General features: G+C 40.5%; 1 protein-coding gene across 1 annotated transcript in view; it reads left to right on the top strand.

The window, feature by feature from the left end:
• Window positions 1-19,551, top strand: part of mgat5b (alpha-1,6-mannosylglycoprotein 6-beta-N-acetylglucosaminyltransferase B) — a 64,677-nt gene extending 45,126 nt beyond the window's left edge. Inside the window, exons 9-17 of the mRNA XM_085784632.1 lie at window positions 4,655-4,786; window positions 6,813-6,946; window positions 7,981-8,108; window positions 11,364-11,519; window positions 11,707-11,853; window positions 12,026-12,142; window positions 14,306-14,380; window positions 17,712-17,983; window positions 18,781-19,551. Coding sequence (XP_085640758.1) covers window positions 4,655-4,786; window positions 6,813-6,946; window positions 7,981-8,108; window positions 11,364-11,519; window positions 11,707-11,853; window positions 12,026-12,142; window positions 14,306-14,380; window positions 17,712-17,983; window positions 18,781-18,979 — 1,360 coding nt within the window. The 3' untranslated portion in view covers window positions 18,980-19,551. The remainder of the gene's footprint in view (window positions 1-4,654; window positions 4,787-6,812; window positions 6,947-7,980; window positions 8,109-11,363; window positions 11,520-11,706; window positions 11,854-12,025; window positions 12,143-14,305; window positions 14,381-17,711; window positions 17,984-18,780) is intronic.
• Window positions 19,552-20,083: the final 532 nt, after the last annotated feature.

Genomic DNA, 20,083 nt, shown 5'->3' with positions numbered 1-20,083 from the left:
GTAATAAACAATCAACATATAGCACTCAAAATACTAAAAATGTCAATATAATGCTCACTTTTACTCTTTCGCATGTGCTTGTTGAGATGTCGGCCATTTTTAAAAGAGGTCACACCCCCACACACAAGCTATCAATGCAAAGGGCCAGTTGTCCTCTGTAATGAACAACAACAACAACTAATAAGGTGACATGCATAGTATAAGAGAAATGAGCTATTATGTGCACTACAGTGTACAAAAATGCATTACCGGGTCTCAGGAGGATGTTAGATGGGTCTGTGGTTTCCACAGTCTGTCCACTAAGTCACATATCACCAAATACTGTTCCTTTTCCTTAACGTCAAAACTTTTTGCCGAAAACAGAGGAACAACCCTAACCCTAACCCTCATATCCAGTGTGCGCTGCAGTGTGTTCGTTCTCTTGGATGGAAAATAGTGTGAATAAAATACTAATGTTGCTTAGTGCATCATACTGTACATTGTCAGTGAACGGAGACAAAAAAAATCAGATATTTCACACTTTGTATTCAAGTAATCAAGTCATCTCTGTTAATTCACTGTGGGGACTTGGCATCAGTCCGAGGACAAAGTTGTAGTCGGCACAAATTTAAACATTTATGCTGGGGTTAAGGCTTTTTAGTACTGTTTGGGTTGACTTTAAAGTGGATGCTGGATGGCCATGGTAAGTTGGATGCTGGGGGTCATTATTATACATGTAGTTACTAATGAGTGGGTGTAGTGTGGAGTGGTTCGACTGTATTTTGGCCCTGGCAGTCAACATGCAGATTTGGTTTATTTATGGGTCTTTATCAAAGACTGTAGATGCAGTACGTAGGTTCTTTTAAGGGCAGTTTTGAAGCTCTCAGTTGGCTGTTCTACAGTCATCCCTGTCGTACCTGACAGCTGAGACTTCAGTACAAGCCAATTTGTGGCAAGCATGCACTCTCCACCTGTCACTCAAAGCAACACACCCTTCATTTATGTAGACGTTAAAGCCTAAATTAAAATGTAAATAGATGTTTTATAAAAATCAATTGTCAGGAAGGACAAAGCAATTTTTTGCACAAGGCTGTAAACATGTTTAATTCTGTTGTAAAGTTGGACATTTTAACAGTCTACTCTATGGGGATGTCTCACATTTGGAGCTGGATTTAAGTGGCTCTTGGAAGAGCTGCATCCCACCTTTTGTCCTCTATCAACTGGGATTATCCAGCCACACCTCCAGTATGTTTGTGTGCATTTATGGCCACTGTATTACTGTATTCACAAAATATTACATAGTAGATTTTGTTTTACAATCTGCCCCAAAATGTTTAATGTCTCATTATCCTGACACACTGTACAGTGCACAAAGTCCACTCCTCCTCCTCCCTCTACCGTGCCGTTTCCTGTGCTGCGTGGCTCTGAAGAATCGCTGAAGTTTGACAAAGCACCACTTCCTTTTGTAATGAAAACAGACACGCTTGATTGTGTTTTTCTCAAACAAAGTGCTACCTTGATCCCAGCTGCAAGCAGAGCACTCTGAAGCTGCACCGTACTTTGTCATAGCAGAAAATAAATTTGCATCTCCTGCCTTTCCTTTTTTCTATTTTTAGAAACAAAAGACTCTTTTATAACTACTTTCTTTGGTTTTATTTATGCCTTATTCTTTTCAGGCAGCAGCAACATTTTGATAGCGAGCCTGATCAAGCCAAGCTAATTCATTGAAAATAGCAAAGCAATGGGGGTATGTTCTCTCAACGCAGCACCGACTTCTAATCTGACACATAATATACAAATGAATAATATGCCCTGTGAGAAATATACAGGGCTTAATAGTATATAAGGCAATATAAACCTTGTTGTCAGTGCTGTCCTTATTCACTTAATTGTAATTTCTTCAACTGTTTTGATCAGCAGTGTGAAGAGGCGAGTGATACAGCACAAACTTTTACTTATGATCGTACTCTTCAACTGGTGTATTATTTTGAGACAGGACTTCTTGTAAGCGGCGAAATACACTGATTAATTGTCCCTCATTCACAACAGTGTATTGCCTGTGTCTCAGTGCAGCGCGATGCGCCGGTGTTTCTCAGTGGGGGGGAGCAGAGACCTCTCTACTGCATGTAGTGTACTTAATGGGCATTTGTAGCTCATACAACCCCACTTCAAAAAGCTGAACTATCCCTTTAAGTCTTAGTGTGTTGAGCTCTCAGGGCCACTGTAGATAAGAGAGCTAACAGTGAAGAAATGCCAACATTTTTTTATTCATTCATTCATTCATTCACCCTAATTTTAAGTCCGGACTGCATTGAGGTAGAGACCTCATTTGGAATTTAGCCTTGGTAAAAATAGCATCCAAAGGACTATGAAAAAAATATTTTAAAATGCCAGTACATTGTAAGCAATGACAAGAAAAGTATTAAGATAGTAAATTATGAGGAACACCGGTATATATTTTTAAAAATAGAAAAGAAATGTATAGAAAATAAATCAGTTGAAATTTAAATGTATGTGTTTTAGATGGTATCATGACAAAGCCAGGTGCTGCACAAGTACTTGAGAGCAGCCATTGCTCCGCATCTGCCAGAGATGTGTGGTTAAATGAACATGTGAACACGTCTCAGATAATGTGTGTTTTTGCGTCTCAGTCAGATCGAGTTGTGCAGACAAACCAAGTGCCCCCCCTGCGCGAGATCCCGTTGCCTGGTAGTTGAATTGTGGGTTGTTCGGTTGAGTGGCTCTGCCGTCCTCTCCCGCTGAGAGCGCTGAGATGCTTCACGCTGCAATTGTGCACTTTCATTCTTCCTCTCTCTCTCTTTCACTCTCTGTCTCTCTGTGTCTCTTTCCCTCCTCTCTTCCAGCCGTTCTCAATTTCGTGCATGCACCCTCTCACACACTTGAGAGAAATGGGAGAAATTGTACCCAACAGCTATGAAAGGTAGAGCTGTCCCATCAAAATCAATTACTCTCCTGATGGGTTATTTGTATGATGGTGGAGTGACAGTATTTTGGAGATCTTTGGCTGTTATCATCCTTTTGTGGAGGATGATCTGTCCATCACGATAATGTTCACAAAAGTTGTCAGACACATCTACAGTAATACTAGTGCAACAGCTGTAGTGTTTTAAATGAACTATTTAATTAGCAGTGTTGGGCGTGTTACTTTTAAAAAGTAATTAATTATAGATACTTGTTACTTTCCCCAAAAAGTAACTGAGTTACTACATTATGAAAGTAATGAATTACCAGGAAAAGTAACTATTGCCTTGCAGTACTTTTTTTGTAATGCTCAAATATATCAAATTACTTTCCCCCCACTTTCATCCTGGGCATAAACTGCATGTTACAAACACATTTTTTTCTTTCACCTCAACGAAGGAAAAATAATGCTTGTACCTACTTTGAGAAAGCTACCTTTGAACTCTGTGAACTCATCACGTTGTCATCGCTGTAACTCCTCTTGATACTGAAGTGTAGTTGCTGCTGAGCTTGTGTGTTTGTGAACAGACCCCCCCCCCACACACACACACATACAGTACACTCTGCCTCTGATTGGTTTATGATGAAATCTTATTGTACCTAAGCCAATCTTCATCACCTATTATGTGGTTGTCTCACCCTCCCTTTCACATCAGCTGCCCTCACCAAAGAAAAAAAGGCAAGGCAAGGCAAGGCAATTTTGTTTGTATAGCCCATTTTTACAGTTTGTCTCAAAGGGCTTTACACAACATCATAACAACATCCTCTGCCCTTAGACCCTCACTTCGACTGATGAAAAACTCAGAAGAAAACCCTTTTAACAGGGAAAAAGTTGGAGAAACCTCACCCAGGACGGGCAGACATGCAATAGATGTTGAATACAGACAAGAAAACAGTTTACAATGATGATGATGGGTAGGAAAGGTAGGGAGAGCAGGACAGCTTAATGGGAGTAATGGATGGCAGACTGGTTCATGGGCAGGGATGGCAGGCTGGTTTAACAGCAGGGGGAAAGGAGGCGACGCAGGTGGTTCGAGTGTGTGTAGTGGGATGGAGCTCTGGAGAGATCTGTGGAAACACAGAGAGTGCGAGACACCAAGGCCAAAATACCAGGTGCAACAGATAATGGCAGTTCAAAATGTGTGAGAGGAGAGGAGAGGAGAGGAGAGGAGAGGAGGGGGAGAAGAACCTTTCAAGTGGGTCAAGTATAGCCAGGTAATGGCGTATTTTATTGTCAGTAACGGTAACAGCGTTGTAATAGGGAAACAGTAACTTTTTTGATTACTCATTACTGAAAAAAGTAGCACTATTAGTAACAGCGTTAATACCAATACAACGTTATTCCCATCACTGTTTATCTGTGACTGTTGGTTGACTGCAGCCTCATTTATATCACTGAAAAGCTGTGGGACTCAAAGCAAGTGGACTTAATGTGCCTTAATTGAGATTCTGTTCAAGCATCTGACACATTAGGCTTGAGTGTCCCTGGACTGTTTCAATTTTGCACAGATATTTTCTTTTTCTACTTATGAGATGGCCAGTGAAAATCTCTCTCAGTGACATTTGCTTTTTCTTTTCTTTTGAGTCCTCCTTCTCTTCTGTAAGACTACACTCAGTGTTTTTATTCCACTGTGCACATTTTCCGCCCAGCTCCCCAATAATATTTAAAGCACATCTAACCTTTTGTACGCAGGTTTTTGGGGGTCCCACCAGGAAGAGGAAGCTGCCCTGTGTCGGGACCTGTGCCCTTTGACCTCATCTACACCGACTACCATGGCCTGCAGCAGATGAAGCAGCTCATGGGTCTGTCACTGAGGAAGCACAAGTCAGTCTCTTTCTCTATGTCTTACTCTCTGTCTTTGCACAGTTGTTTCTGTTAGTTTAACAAGCTCCATTGTTTGATGTAGCCATTTTGGTAACGACCAATTGCCTGTCTGATGAAATACTTCACTATTAGCTTATTGATTTGCCAGCGTTATAGGCTGGTAGACAGTGGGCTGCTAATTTAGCCACTATAAACACTGATCAATGAACCAGGTGCAGACGTCTGGGCTGATGTCACTTCCTTTTACCTTGAGCCACAAACTGTTATTTATATGCATCACATAGGGAAACGGGTAATTTACTTGAAATGAATTTGTTGCCATATACACATATAAGTGTATAGTTATATGTATGAGAGTGAAACACAGCTCATTTATTTGCAAATTGCCCAGACAGAGAAACACATTTCACCTGTCTGAGTGGTTACAGGCGCCGTTCTCAGTAAACACTTCGGTAAAGTTTTTGTCTTTTGTTCCATATGAGCAGAACTGCAACAGTCACAGTATGGAAATCTCTCTTTTTTCTTCTTTTTTTTCCCAATCAAAGAAAATAGAATGCAAACACATTTAAATGCAAACTACAACCCTGTGAGGGAAACGTATAATAAACTAAAAGGCAAAGAAAAAACATCTTCAAGGTATAAATAAGTAAATAAATACAGTCAGTAGTGTTTATGAGTAGAACTGTGACAGTCACAGCACAGGAAATCAAAATCTAAATTATTAGATACATCAATATGAACTTTATTCATCCCCTTGGTGCAATTCAGGTATTAATCATTGTAACTGTAATTCCAGTAAATTGCAGTAATGCTATACATATATTGAAGAGTAAACATCAAAGAAACAAATCTTGAAGTTATAGCAGTGTGAAAATAATGGTAATCGATGGGGCGTAGTGTTACATGGTGTAGCTGTATTGCAGTGTGTAGCTCACTGTTAGAGAAGCGTGTTACACTTGTTAAATGGCCGAGCAGCAGGCGCACACATTTCACAATAATTCATCCTGATTCTCCTGCATTTTAATTCTTTAAAACGAGGCCCCCGGCAGGGCAGCGGCAAAAAGCCTCCGCTGATTCCAATCAGCATCAGTCCAAGGTCAGCTGATCGACCAGCACTCCTCAGCTGTCAAAGTGTGACAGGCCAGTACTTTAATTTCCTTGCCAGCTCTGATGCTGATTAGAGATGCAGGGCGTTGATAAATCTCCTCAGGTTAGATTACATTAGTGGATTTTCTTGAGAGTGAGAATATTCACTGCTGATTTCGGTGCTGGTTTGCTTCACATCTTTTACTCTTGCTGCTCCTCGTAAACTAAATGTTACACCCCTGTTTTTTCTGCCCGGGTTTAATCTGGAGAGACGTCAGTGAAACGTATTTCAAGATGTTTAAGTGCTGATGCAGTCGAAGCGGTGCAATCTATTCCCTCCTTCAATGTTGCCTTAACATTATCAGGGAGGATTTGAAGCATTTTTCAGTCAATCCACAGAGACTTACATATGGCAAGAGACTTTTAACATTTCAGAGAACAATATTGATCCATGTGTTTGACTCAAATCCAGCTTAGACCAGCCCAGGTGGTGTCATGCTCTGCGCCCTGTGATGGCTGCAAAACAATGCTGTGATTTAAACCTCAGCTGTCTCACCTTGGGGCCCCGTGTGAGCCCCGCTCACCACGGGGAGACTGGCAGGGGACATGGATATGATATCCATCATGGCTGACAGCTTTCTAAACCACTCTGACAACAAGACACAGTTATAGCTCTGTGATAACCTCCCATAAGTCAAAGTGAAGATAATATTGTTTGTTTTTCCATGGCTGTCATTTGTGCTGTCATTATGATCTCTGTGAGCATATTATTTTGCAGACTAAATTCTTACTGTGCATGAACGTGCTGCCTCTAGTGAAAAACTTTGACTTTTTTTTCCCCCCTTTTTGTCTCACTAATTCAGCAGAGACGTCGTGATTTGAAAGCAAGAAACAACTTTGTTCCAATTTTAGCTCAGCTTATTTCTTATTTTTGTCCCAGGTGCCACATCCGAGTGATTGACACCTTCGGCACTGAGCCTGCTTACAACCACGAGGAGTACGCCACTCTGCACGGCTACAGAACCAACTGGGGCTACTGGAACTTACACGCCAAACAGTACATGACCATGTTCCGTACGTGGACTTTGATTTTTCTCTAACACACATTTCCACTTTGCTATCTCTGAGCCCGAGGTTGCACATCTGCTTGTGGGAAATTATTTGATTAAATGTCTGCAAAAATTCTCACAGACGATTCTAAATCAGAAACGCGTGCATGCAGGCATGTGTGCATCTGAGTTCATGTCACAGAGAGTGCGAACAGATTGCATGAGTTTACGAAGTCCTCGGGCCGGCACAGACGCAGCTTTGGGGCTCCAGTGCTTCAGCGTTCGTTCAGAACAGCTGTTCCTGCACAGATGCCTAAAGCAGCCTACAGTGGCCGAACACCAGCAGCCCCCCACACACACAAACACAAGCACGTTCACGGCACATTGGGTTAAACTTCAGCTGTCTCCAATTAATTCAGCGACAATTGGCAACCCCGCTGTTTCCAAAATACTTTGTGTTATCACAAAGCGCGACACTGTGAAAGATGCCAGCTTTCATCCCAGGTTTGAAAATTGACTGAAAATATCGTTTCTTTCACCTCCCCACTTTACATCTCCCTGGTGGTGTCGTAGATCCTTTGTGTGTGCTAACAGTCACTGTGCTGTTTAGTTGCCTGAGAGCAGAAAGCTTTCAGGACGCATTAGAGCCGCAATCCATAATTCTGTGTTCGTTAAAACCAGAACAAAGATGATGGAACAAAAAGTTTAATTCCTGTAAAGTTGTTTCACCTTATGGTTGCTGTGCTATTAGGAGACATAGAGGCAAATGCACTGTACAGACTATTGATGGAGTCAACCAGGCAGATGCGACTCGAAGTTTCTTAACATCACATTTATAAAGGCACCATTTTTAGTTTGTCAACTCAGATGAATTCAACTATAAATTGCCTAAAACATGAAACTGAGTTTTACTTTTTTCCCATCTTTTTATTCTAGTCTCTAAACACACAGAATTCTGAATCTCTCTGAAGACTACTTTTAATAACATTTTTTTTATTCCCAGATATGAAATTGAATTTTTAATGTTGTGTTTCAAATTGCTTTGTTTGTCCTTGGCAGCCCACACTCCAGACAACTCTTTCATGGGTTTTGTGGCGGAGGAGCTGAATGAGACGGAGAGGCCGAATGTTCAGAGGAACAAGGTTAACATGGCTGTTGTGTATGGCAAAGAAGCCAGCATGTGGAAGGTCTGTATCACATGATAAACCCCTGCAACAGCTGTAAATACTAGGGATGCACGATAACGATCGGTACAGATAATTATTGGCCCGCTATTAGACAATAATTATCTGCAAAATACACAGATAAGTCAGATAATTAATTTTTTTTGCCGATTTCTAGAGCCAATTATAATAAGCCAACATAGCCTCGATTTTGCTCATTATCGATCAGTTTGAAACAGTTGATTTGAAACAATAATAAATATTGATTTTTGAAGTCATAACTGTTCTTGTTTTTATTGTGATTACAGTTGTGATGTCGTTTGTATTATTTGGTTAAGTCAGATGCAGAGCTACAATGTCAAATTCATCTTTACTCACTACATCTCAGCCTTTCTTAACCTCAGGTGTGTTTATAAACTATTAAAAATGATATCATTTATCAGTATAGGCATCAGTTATGAGAAGCAGGAAGTTATCAGTTATCAGTATCGGTGGAAAAAAACAGTTATTGTGCATCCCTAGTCAATAGCTGTCTTGTAGTTTTTGTAGTATGTTTCTATTCTGTGAGAAGAGCAAATTATTTGTCCCTGAGTGGATTATTGAATGTGATAAAAAAGAGAATGGATGCTAAGTTTGGAGAACTCTTGAATATAACCCTCCTACGCTGTGAAACAATCACAAAATGTTTCTTTTCTGAACCATTTTCTCCTGTAGGAATCTCTGCTGAAATGTTGTTGGTAGAGGAACAATTGGTTTTTGTTTAGAGTGAATTTTCCCGCCGAGCTACTGGCAAGGTTTCCCTCTGTCGTACTGTACAGTAACTTTGAAGTGTGCTGCAGCTTCCCCCAAGGTTTGCTTCACTTGAATCTAACCGGAGCTTTGTTCGCACACTGGCACAGCGTCCCCTGTTTCTCCAAACAAGCTGAGCTCCGATGTTACATTTGTGAGTCTGAAAAAAAAATTGCCAGTAGTGTCAGGATCTCTCCAGACAATGAAAACCTCCTTCATTGAGAGCAGACTCTTCTGCCGCCTCTGTGCTGAGATTCACATGTGAGATTTTGGGCTCACGAAGGTCCTACGAGAGGAAAAATGACTAATTCTTCATGTCGTATTCTCTCTTTTCCTCTACATCGGCTTCTCCCAACTCACTTCCGTCCTCTTGGCACTTCTGTTCTCTTCCTTCACTACTCTGTATTCATGATACCATGATGCATCATTGATGGATCCACACAGCATCAAGGAAGAGCACCTGCCTTTCACTGGCATTATCGATTCTCCCAAATGCTGAAACCCAAACCATGCATTCCTGGAGTGGTTCATGTCAGTGATGTGGATATACAATATCCATCCAAAATATGTGCTTACAGACTTGTTTAACGTGATTTGAAATATCAGCCAGAATTTAAACCATCTGTGACAAAGTATGGAGGACTGTCATATAAAATTGACTGAACTCATAAGACAGAACATATTTTGGCTAAATTTGGTAAAGAAGTTTTGAATTTTTCCCAGTGGTCATAATTATAAGTCACTGTAATTATCATGAATCCAGGAATGAAGGCTTTTGGGAGCAGTGTCACTTTGAGTTACAGAAAGTGTGATTTCATCTCCATGTTGCTCACAGACATTAAAATAGCCCAAGATGAAAAACGAGGAGTAACACTCAGATGACATTTATAAATGCTTTATGCCTTCAAGACATAGTGTGAGTAAATAATTCATGACATTCCCCCAGCAACACTTTTTGAGATGAACAAATTCACTTTCACCTCAGTGGGATTATGCAAGCGAAGTGTCTCACACAGCTACTCAGAGGATATACATCGATTTCATCACGTCACAGGTGTTGGATCGTTGCCCGTTGCCTCGACGATGATGTTGGTGCTAACAAGAGCTGACTCGGTTCATCAGATCAGCTTGTCTTATTTCCATTGACAATTTTTTTTTCTCTGGCTTAAGTGACTCTCCTGCCCTCTTCAACTCCTACGGGATGTTTCCCTCTGCCCTTCATGGAGTGGTTGTGTGTAATAGTAATGAATCAGTGCACCACATTTAACTGTGTGTGTGTTGTTGAAGTGCTATAGGAGAGCTGATCGACTGTGTTGAAAGGTTGTATAAATAATTGTTGCTTCCACTAACCAGCTGTAGCCATTAGCCCATATTGGCAGTGCTGTTATAAGCTCCATGCCAATGTTGGCGGTAAGCCAGCTAGCAAAAGCAACATGTGCCAACAAATTCATTATATTACCAGCAAGTTAGCTAATGTTATCATGTCTACCTATAATGAAAACAGACATGCAACATTAAGTAGCCATCGGGATAATAACGCACAAGAAATGCCAGCACCGTCTCAAAATCCAGACCAGTACTGTTGCCTCCACAGTCTGATGGGGAAAGAAATTCAGCCTTAGACTTATCACTTGGAAGCTGCAGCACAAACACTACTGATGGAGCCGATAAAAACTTTATGCATTGCCATTGTTTGACAGGTCTCCAGCTTTATCCATTTCTTTGTTGGAGGCCTTTTTAAGCACAAACGGTGGTTTCTTCAGTGGAGGAAATTCTGGGAGGTAGTTTTTCACCTGAAAGCTTCACTGTCCCGTCTCACCTTTATATGGGCAGTCTGTGTGCTTAAATAAACATTGGGAGGGCCGTCATGTACACGCATGTACAATATGTTCCTTAGAATAAGATACCAGAACAAAGGACAGAGAAATACAGAACAAAATAGTAGGACTTTCACTGCTTAGGACATTGGTAATTCACTGTATAGAGCATAGTTATTTGTAACTATATTATTTTTTATAAAACATATAACATTTAGGGTCAAACATAGTTCAGACCAAAACAGAAAAACTAATTTTAGCTGCCGTTCTTAAAGATAGTGTAATTTCTGTGCGGTGGAATGCAACATTTATCTTAAAGTTAATTTCATAAACAGGCTTTAGAATAGACAGCATTTATTATTTATCTATTTATCATGGAGGTCTGTGTTTAGATATGGGAGTTTTCAAAGCAACATAATCATCTAACAGCATCCAAACTGCAGGTAAAAAAAAAACATTTGTTAAGGGTAACAGTGTTGAAAACTTGACAATGGAAATATACGACACAAAGTGAAGCAGTGAGAGACTAAAACTAAGCAGTAGGGATACAGAGGAGTAAAGAAAATACTAATTTGAATGCAAATGAGGATGGCCCACCTTTGTAGCAGTGTTTACAATGATAAATCAGTTATTTTCCAGTGTTTAATTCATTTTCTCCCGCGTGTCTCCAAAGGGTAAGGAAAAGTTCCTGGCCATTCTGCAGCGCTACATGGAGATCCACGGGACAGTTTACTATGACACACAGCGTCCGCCGGAGGTTCCTGCCTTTGTCAAGAACCATGGTCTGCTGCCTCAGCACGAGCTGCAGCAGCTTCTTAGAAAGGCCAAGGTAGGGACGTTACGGATGCTTTCATGAAAATGCTCAGATGTTTCACGTACGACTTTTGAATTATATTCAAGTGCTTTCTGCTTCTAAAGAACTGAACTAAACCTTATGCAAGTGCTGACCTGGATATGAGCAGCTCAGTGAATATACTTATGATCCCTTTCTTTTCCCTCTTTTTATTCCTGTTAAGCTTTTCATTGGATTTGGGTTTCCATATGAGGGTCCGGCCCCTTTGGAGGCTATAGCCAATGGCTGCATCTTTCTACAACCCAAGTTTAATCCCCCTCACAGCTCTCTTAATCACAACTTCTTCAGAGGGAAGCCCACCTCCAGGAAGGTAGATAGACTCATCATCATCCTAGCTATAAGAATGATGGCAATTGACTTTTTTATACAATGCAATATTTAATCGCACATTCATAAAAACCAAGTGAACAACACAATTTTCGATCTCAACTTGATATGCTTTTATTGTAATTGTGAATGTATCCCATTTATCCCTCCCTTAGGTGTTCTCCCAGCATCCCTACGCAGAGCAGTATATTGGCAGACCTCGCGTCATCACCATCGACTTCAATAGCTCTGAAGAGTTTGATGCAACCATCCGCGAAATCATGAAGATCAATGTATGTCCTTTTTTTTTTTATTATCCAAACTCAGCACGACCCATTCAACAAAATCATAGTATTCTAATATAAAGTCTACTGCAGCACATTATAATGCTGCATAATAGGCTAGGTAAAGGCATAAATCGCACTTGCACACTTTATATTCACACTTCACATGGTTTGACCTACTTTTGAGGCCGTCAGCCTTTAATAGAGCTCTTAATCATGGCATCCGACATTAGAGCAAAATGCTTAGCTGGCTTCCTCTCTGCTCTCTGCGCTGCTAATTGCTTGAGATATTGAGCGGCTCAGTAGGTAAACTATGCCCACACCTGGGCTTACATGGCTGCTTTCCAGAGGCCGGCACCACAGTCAGTAAGCTTTGTCTACAGCAGATCATATTAATCAATCACGCTGTGCTCAATGTGTCAGCGCAACAACGCTGAGCCATAGCCAAGACTCTCGCAGTGCCAAGATGCATGTGTGCCTCTACCTGCCAGGTGTGTTAAATAGAAACTTGTGCTTCCTGCTGATAGAGGTAAAATATGTTACCAGTTAGGGCACTACTAAATGTTTAAAGAAGTGGTGAAAAACAAATGATTACACAGGCTGACTGAGCAGCTTTTACCTTGTATCTAGTTATCCTCTTAGAAAGATCAATGAATTTAATGTTCATAAATATAATGCATGAGGAAATTGTTGGATTTTTTTTATGTGTCTATGTAGTGTGGATATTTAAATACTATTGATTGGAATTACATGGATTTGTAAATACAGTAAAACAAAATTGTTCCATCATAAAATTTAAGGAAAGCTGCTGATGTAACTTAATGTGTGAAATAAATTAATACAATTTTTTACAGATTATAAGGGACACTTCTGACCCTGAAATATACCTAACTGACTAACTGTTGTGCCTGTCTGAAACGCTGTTGCCTCAGTTTTTACTGGCACCATGGTAACAATGCATGATGGAAACAAAGAAACACACGCACTTAAACGTTTGTGACACCAGCTTGATCTTACTTGCCGACAGGGCTTGTGTGCTTCTTCCTGGACATGGCTGCTCCAGGCACTACTCACCTTGGCAACGCAGATTAAGTTTTATTTCATGTCATCAGAGCTGAAGTGAAATAATGAATGTTGCTTGCATATTTTTGGAGGCGGAGGAATGCTGTCGGTTTTGGTATATAAACTGCACCGTCTTTTTAAAATGTTTTCTGCTTCTGAATTCAAATCACCATCTATGAAGCGTTTTTCTTTTTTTTCTCTCTCTCTCGCTCTCGGATTCTATTATATAAAGATGCCCAAAAGGCAAATTGCATTGCAGAATAGCTGATGAAGTGCCAGATACATTTCATTAAACTCAGATGAAATAAAGTAATAAGGGAGTGCTAAAAGGAACACAACACTAAAAGGATCCATTTATCAGTTTAAAAGCCCTTGTGCTTTAGTGGCCTGATAGTAAACAATGAGATCTCACTTCAGCCACCACGGGAGACATTCAGAGGGGATTCTGCATCAGGGAGCCTAACAGAATGTATCTTATCCTGATATATTTCATAATTACTGATGTCATCAAAAAAACAATAGGTTTAAAAACTCAGTAATTAATATAAATCTGTCTCATAAGACACCATCCTGCACTCTTTTTTCCATAACCAGCAGTAGTAGTCTTCCCCCTGTGCTGCTATGTTCTCACATCTCTTACAAATCTGTTAGCAACCGACACTAGAGTGAACTGAACATGCAATCGATCACTGTTCTCTCACTGAATTTTAATCCACTGTCTGCCATCAACATTTACACAATGAGTGACGGGCCTTAGCAACCACACTGATAAGAGCAGGACCAAGAATGCACAAAAAACATCGTCATCTTCAGCGCAGGAGGACCTGTGCCCTGCCGTCAGTTTAATCCATTGTTTGACATATTGGTATAGTCATCACTAAAAATAATGAAATCAATTTTCAAACCCGTCACCTGTGATGTATTAGGTCATTGATTTTAATGTGATGCTCATGGCATGATATAAGCCTTTCACAATTACACTAATGAATATGTCAGCTTTGATTAAGTATCAGATGCTCAGTTCCTATAATTACTAAGACTTGGTTCTGTGGACACCGACCACCCTCACTGTTTCTTCATCTTCATCAGGGTTCACATCTGTCCTTGCAGGTGGAGCCATTCTTGCCCTATGAGTACACCTGTGAAGGGATGCTTGAAAGAGTTCATGCCTACATTCACAACCAGGTAAGTCTCAAAACAAATCCAATCAGGTGAGGCATGCCAGCTGATGTAGTGATATAATAGAAGTTGTTTGTTGGTGCAAGTGTTGAAAGGAGGGCCGCTGGGGTTGGTGACATTTTGGTTGTGTGAATCAACCATCGGAATAGATGTGAAATGTGAGCTGGAACCACAAGATTAATTATTCAGTTTGTGCCTCAACAGCTTTGGCCCTTTTCAAAGGGTTTCAAAAGAGCCATTTGTAAGTTTAACTTGCTGTTAACTTGCAGGTCTAGAGGAAACATTGCAAAATCAGCATGAAAATTCACTTTCTATTGGCTAACAACTATCTCCAGTTGCTGAAAGCAATGCCAATAGCCTCAGTCATGTCTTTTTTTCCCTCTTGAAGTTAGCATGCTAACGAGCTAGCCCTAGCCCATCTTGTCTCTTTACTTTATTTGAAATAAATGATGGAGAGATATTACCTTGTAAACCAATGATGTTCCTTGGACAGCATGAAGAATATAAATGATGAGTCTCAGAGCAGTAAGTGCAATAGGAGGCCTCCGCTCATCAGGATGGTCGTCTTTGTAAGTTGTCTCGGTTTCTTTATTGACAGGGGAAGAGGTTTAATTGGCTCTTTGCTGAAGCCTGAGTTGGTTTGAATGTGTTTTGCTGCATCTAAAACATTTGTCATCATTTGTCCACCTCCTGAAACAGATACACACCATCCAGTCTATGCCACACTGCTTCAAATCAACATGTTTAACCTCATCTTTTTTTTATGCTCTAAGCTTGCTATTTGTTTGAATCTTTTGTCCTTCATCATCTCAGCATTTGCCGTTTTCAGTCAGATGTTCTGGGTGAAGACAGTTTTCGCTATTTCAGAATGTGAGGTGTGTGGAGACGTTTTGCTAATTCCAAAAAATGCTGTGTGGTTAAATGGCCTGTAGCCTAATGGATGAGGAACATATTGTAATTGAATTTTTGCAACGGCACAAGGTCTCCTGCCCTTTCACATTCACATGTCCATTCAGTTGATCTATGTTAAATTAATAAACTGAACTTGTATTTAGAGAGCTCCCTTTCTGGTATTTCTTGGTTGCTTAGGCACAATATTTATACCTCTGCTAAACTGCCTGGGCCAGCTATTAAAACCTTTGCAGGCACCAGCTGCAAGTATAATAGACAAGCACAGTGACTAATTTTAGTCAGTGATGCTCCTCAAGGACACAGATGAATGAGAAACGTAATGCTAATACATAAAATGGGCTGACATGCAGTCTTCTTTTTTTGACACATGAAATTGATAGTCATCAATAATTTAGACATGACTTTACACTAGATACTACCAAATCAAGTGTGGGTACAGAAGTCCTACTGCCAAACAAAAAGTAGACACACACATCCAAACCCCACACACATATTTTGTATTTGTGCATTCACACATGTTGTCATCCTCTGACACATCTATCATGTTGTGATGGTTGCTATAGAGTCTGGCAGTGGCAGGTTAAGGGAAATGTGTTAGCCTCTGCTCTGCTTTGACACAATCTCTCCCCCGCTGTCAGAAATACACACACACACTCAACATGCCGTGACTGACTGAGACTGTGACTGCATGCCAGCCTGGCTTGTCCAAGGTCAGACTTCCAATCAGACTTTCCTCCCTTTTCTTTTCTTCCCCTTTTCTTAACGCACCCTGTCGCCCATTTCAGACTTTTCCAATTTTGTTTCTAACTACACAAATCGCTCACATTTCTCACCCTCATTTTTCAACTTTCCAGTCGAATCTCTAAGCCTCCGGCTGTGACTACCACCTCTGTCCACTGACAGAGCTCCTCTTCCACTGTCACTGTTATGATGCACTTTCATTTCAGCTGAGAGCCCCCCCCCCCCGAGGGTATGACAGCATGATGGCACATGCAGTAAAGCACAAAGAATGCATCTTACACACTTTCACTTTTTAATGTCCTATTGTATTAGTTTTCAAAGTTTCCCAGTGACTGTGGATAAAGAATCCAACTGATAAATAACAGTGATACATCTCCTGTAATTTATCTGAGATGCAGCTTAAGTTTGTGGCTGCTCTTCCAGTCAGTCTACCTGTGTCAAAGACACACAGCTACACTGTAAAAAGAGGAAAATGATTGTTTACTCTGTGGCCGCTCACCATAGGGTGTTAACAGATCTTATTATCACAATGCATCCTCTAATGTAGTGAAAACCTAAGGTGTTAAAACAAATGCTCATTGAACAGGGACTATATGCAGTGTGTAAATGATAATACAGACATTTGGATTAATGTAACTCATCAAGTTTGACCATAATTGACCATAATATGTTTTCACATGCACTGAACTGGCAACATCACCACAGAAATTATTCAGATTCCTTCTATTCAAATGGTCAGGTTGTGAACATCCAGTTTATTCAATGTGAACCCAATAGTGAATATACTCAAAATGTCCATTACTGTCATCCCTTGCATTGAAAAGGAATCTGCAATCACACACACACACACACACACACAGGTTGACAGCTCCTTAATGCAAATGTTCAATATGTGACCGGCAGCAACCCCTGTGACACTCACTCTCAAACTTTCCATGAGGAAATTTTGTAGTTTATTTTAATGTTTCAAGACAGATGTAATGCACCACATCAACAATGATAATAGTATCAAAATACAGTAAATCCTTTACAAATAATACATGATGCACACAATACTGTAAAAACATATAGCATTTTTACTGTTTTTATCCATCTTCTAACCTTGCTGCTCTCCAGCCCTCCATTTTCTTGATGAGGTGTGTATGTACATTGTGCATGTGTATGTGCGTGCGTGCGTGCGTGCGTATGTGTGTGTCATGGATGATGTCTGTGTTTAAGAGTGGAGGTGCAGCAGAGATGGAGAGATTGGAAACCTGGTTATTGCCTGTGGGCACTAGGAGCCTGTTTAATAAACGGGTCTGGAGGCCAGAGGGACATGTCAGAGAAATGTTATTACCTGGGTCTTATGAATAGCTCCAGCTGGAGGGGGAATCTAATCAGGGCTTTCACCAGAGCCTAATTTTACCTCTAAACCTCATTTGTTACTTGGTGGCATAACTGCATTCATATACTTCTCCCGGAAGATTGTCGAGGAATTGTCAGTTCTGATGAGCACCTTTTCTATCGTAACACTTCTATTATTACTTCTTGTATTAGCTGTCAGGGAACCCTGTGTGCTGCTAAGCTACTTTGTCACGGGTCTGTAGTGTAGTAGAGAGTTTATTTTACCTGACAGGGTCAAATTGTTTGCAATACAACACTCAAAATATTACTGATCTGGGACATTTTATCTTGGCACCTGCAGGACTTTTGTTCTCCAGAGGCTCCATTTCCTCCAGTAAACTCATCCAAGACGTGGCAGGGCAGCCCTCCCAGCCCCTTCATCCTCCTGCCCAACTCCAGCTTTCTAACCTGGGCATCCCACGGCAGCTCCTACTCATCCTGGCCCCCGCTCAGTGCTCTGCGGCTTTTGGCTTCGCTGGAGGGTCAGTCGTGTGTGACGGCATGCCAGAGCGCAGGACTAATCTGCGAACCTGCCCTCTATCGTTTCATCAACATTAAGGAGGCCTTCAGCGCGTAAGATGTTTCCTCGTTTGGATCATTTGTTAAATGACTGTGCACATTAATTTGGCCCTACACATTTTGAATCTTTTCATTTGCTGGTGTTGACACAGCATTATAACAAAACAGTCATGTTTACTCTTCATTTCTTAATGTAGTATAATTAGTGTTTATCAGCATGTATCAGCGAAGTAAACAAGAAAACAAGATTTTTTTTGAAAAAAAGTACTGTTTTTTATAATGATGTTTTTGGATGACATACATACAAACACATTGTATGTCTACCAATGTAGAGATTGTTTACTCATCTTTAATGTTGGAATATAATTCATTCTGAAAAGTCAATAACATACCTGTGATTTTGATAGTATACTGTACATTGGCCCTTTAAATGAAGGGGAAACTTGAAGTTTTTTCTTGTTCACACTATTCAGTGTTTTTGTAAAATGTATCATCTTTTCAGGGGAGTCTTAAAAAATGATCATCATAAGGTAACAATGAATTTAACTAACTTTCTCCTCACTGTGTTGTGCGTCATTTACACTCCTATTATGCATCAGCACAAAGTACAGGAGGTTCACCCTTTCCCTGTAACATTTCCCTTCTCTCCCCGAGGTTGAAGAGGCACCACCGTAGAATTAATATTAATTATATTAGTGGAATAATCACCCGTACCCTCTGGCACTCTTGCTAACATTAATATTAAACATATTGTGAGTGGAATTACACTTAATACTCTATCAACCTGAAAACAATGAATGTTACAGTAAGTTGTAAGCTGGGTCCTCCTCCTCCTCTGTCTTTGTCTCCAGGCTGGACTTCCAGTGCGAGGGACTGGAGTCAGAGATGAACCACCTCTTCCCTGCCTTCTCAGCAGAACATGCTGAGTGTGGCCTGCAGCAGGAGCCGCTGCTGTTCAGCTGCGCCGGCTCCAGCAGCAAATACCGCCGCCTGTGCCCCTGCAGGGACTATCGTATTGGCCAGGTTGCACTGTGCAGGGACTGCCTATGACCACGGGAGGAGCTGGTTGACGGAGACACTTTAATTCTTGGCGAGGTCCCGGCCGACCCAGGAGACTCTTCTCTCTGACAAGGAGAGAAAGCAGTAACATGCTGTAATGCTTAAACAATGACTCTAATCCTCTGCCTCTGACCCAGGACTGTCTGCCGAAGGAGGTAAGGTGGTAACAAGCTCTCAGGGAACTGCATGATTGTACTTTGAATCTGGTGGTGGGTTTGAAGCTTCAGTTTAAAGGTTTACGTACATGGCAGCATCAGGACCACATTCACTACAGTCATGATGACAATGTGCCATTTGACGGATCAGTTAGTTTAGTAACAAAATCATGAGCAATCAAAAGGGAAAGAGGGATCACAAAAAAAACAAAACAATGTTGCCAATGCTTGAATTTCATAAGTGTGTTTTGCAGGGTTGTGTGAATACCTAAGTATCATAGTGGAGTGTGGATATTTGTACTAGATGCACCCAAAGCCATTTACACCATGCTGAGATGTACTATTTTACATGTCCTGTAATGAATATATTTGTACATAGGTGTTGTTTAATAAAATACAGGGGGAAAACACGTTGCCATATTTATTATAGAAAATGTTTTGGAATTATATTTCATCACATTTTAAAAAATAGGACTCAATGAATGAGACATCATCAATCATTTATGGTCAATTTCACAAAGCCAAGTGTGGGGAAATATCCTAATTACTTCTTTCAGACTGATTTATATGCAAACAGTGCTGGCTTGGGCTCATTAGTTTATAATGCACTCTTTGGATAAAAGATGACAATTGTGTTTGGGTTGATTCCAGCATCTTTATTTTATTTCTTTTATTTGAAAACGGACTAAAAGCTATTGTAGGAACCATGAATTTGTTTTTCTTTTAGTTAAGTTTGAGGGTTATTTCGGTGGTGTTTGTTTTGATTATTATTTAGTTTGTGTAATCATATTGAGTGGCGGGTCACATGATTATGGACAGGGATAGCACTTAATATGTTCACCTGTTGCTTTTCTTTTGTTTGAGAGAGGGAGAGAGGGTGAGCTGGTGTCACCGTATTTTTTTGTTGGCCATTATTTTATTAGTTGTTTTTTTGTGAATC

Source organism: Trachurus japonicus, chromosome 8, assembly GCF_045865225.1.
Source record: "Trachurus japonicus isolate A0001 chromosome 8, Traja_1.0".
Lineage (NCBI taxonomy): Eukaryota > Metazoa > Chordata > Actinopteri > Carangiformes > Carangidae > Trachurus > Trachurus japonicus.
This window is presented reverse-complemented; position numbering and strand designations above follow the sequence as displayed.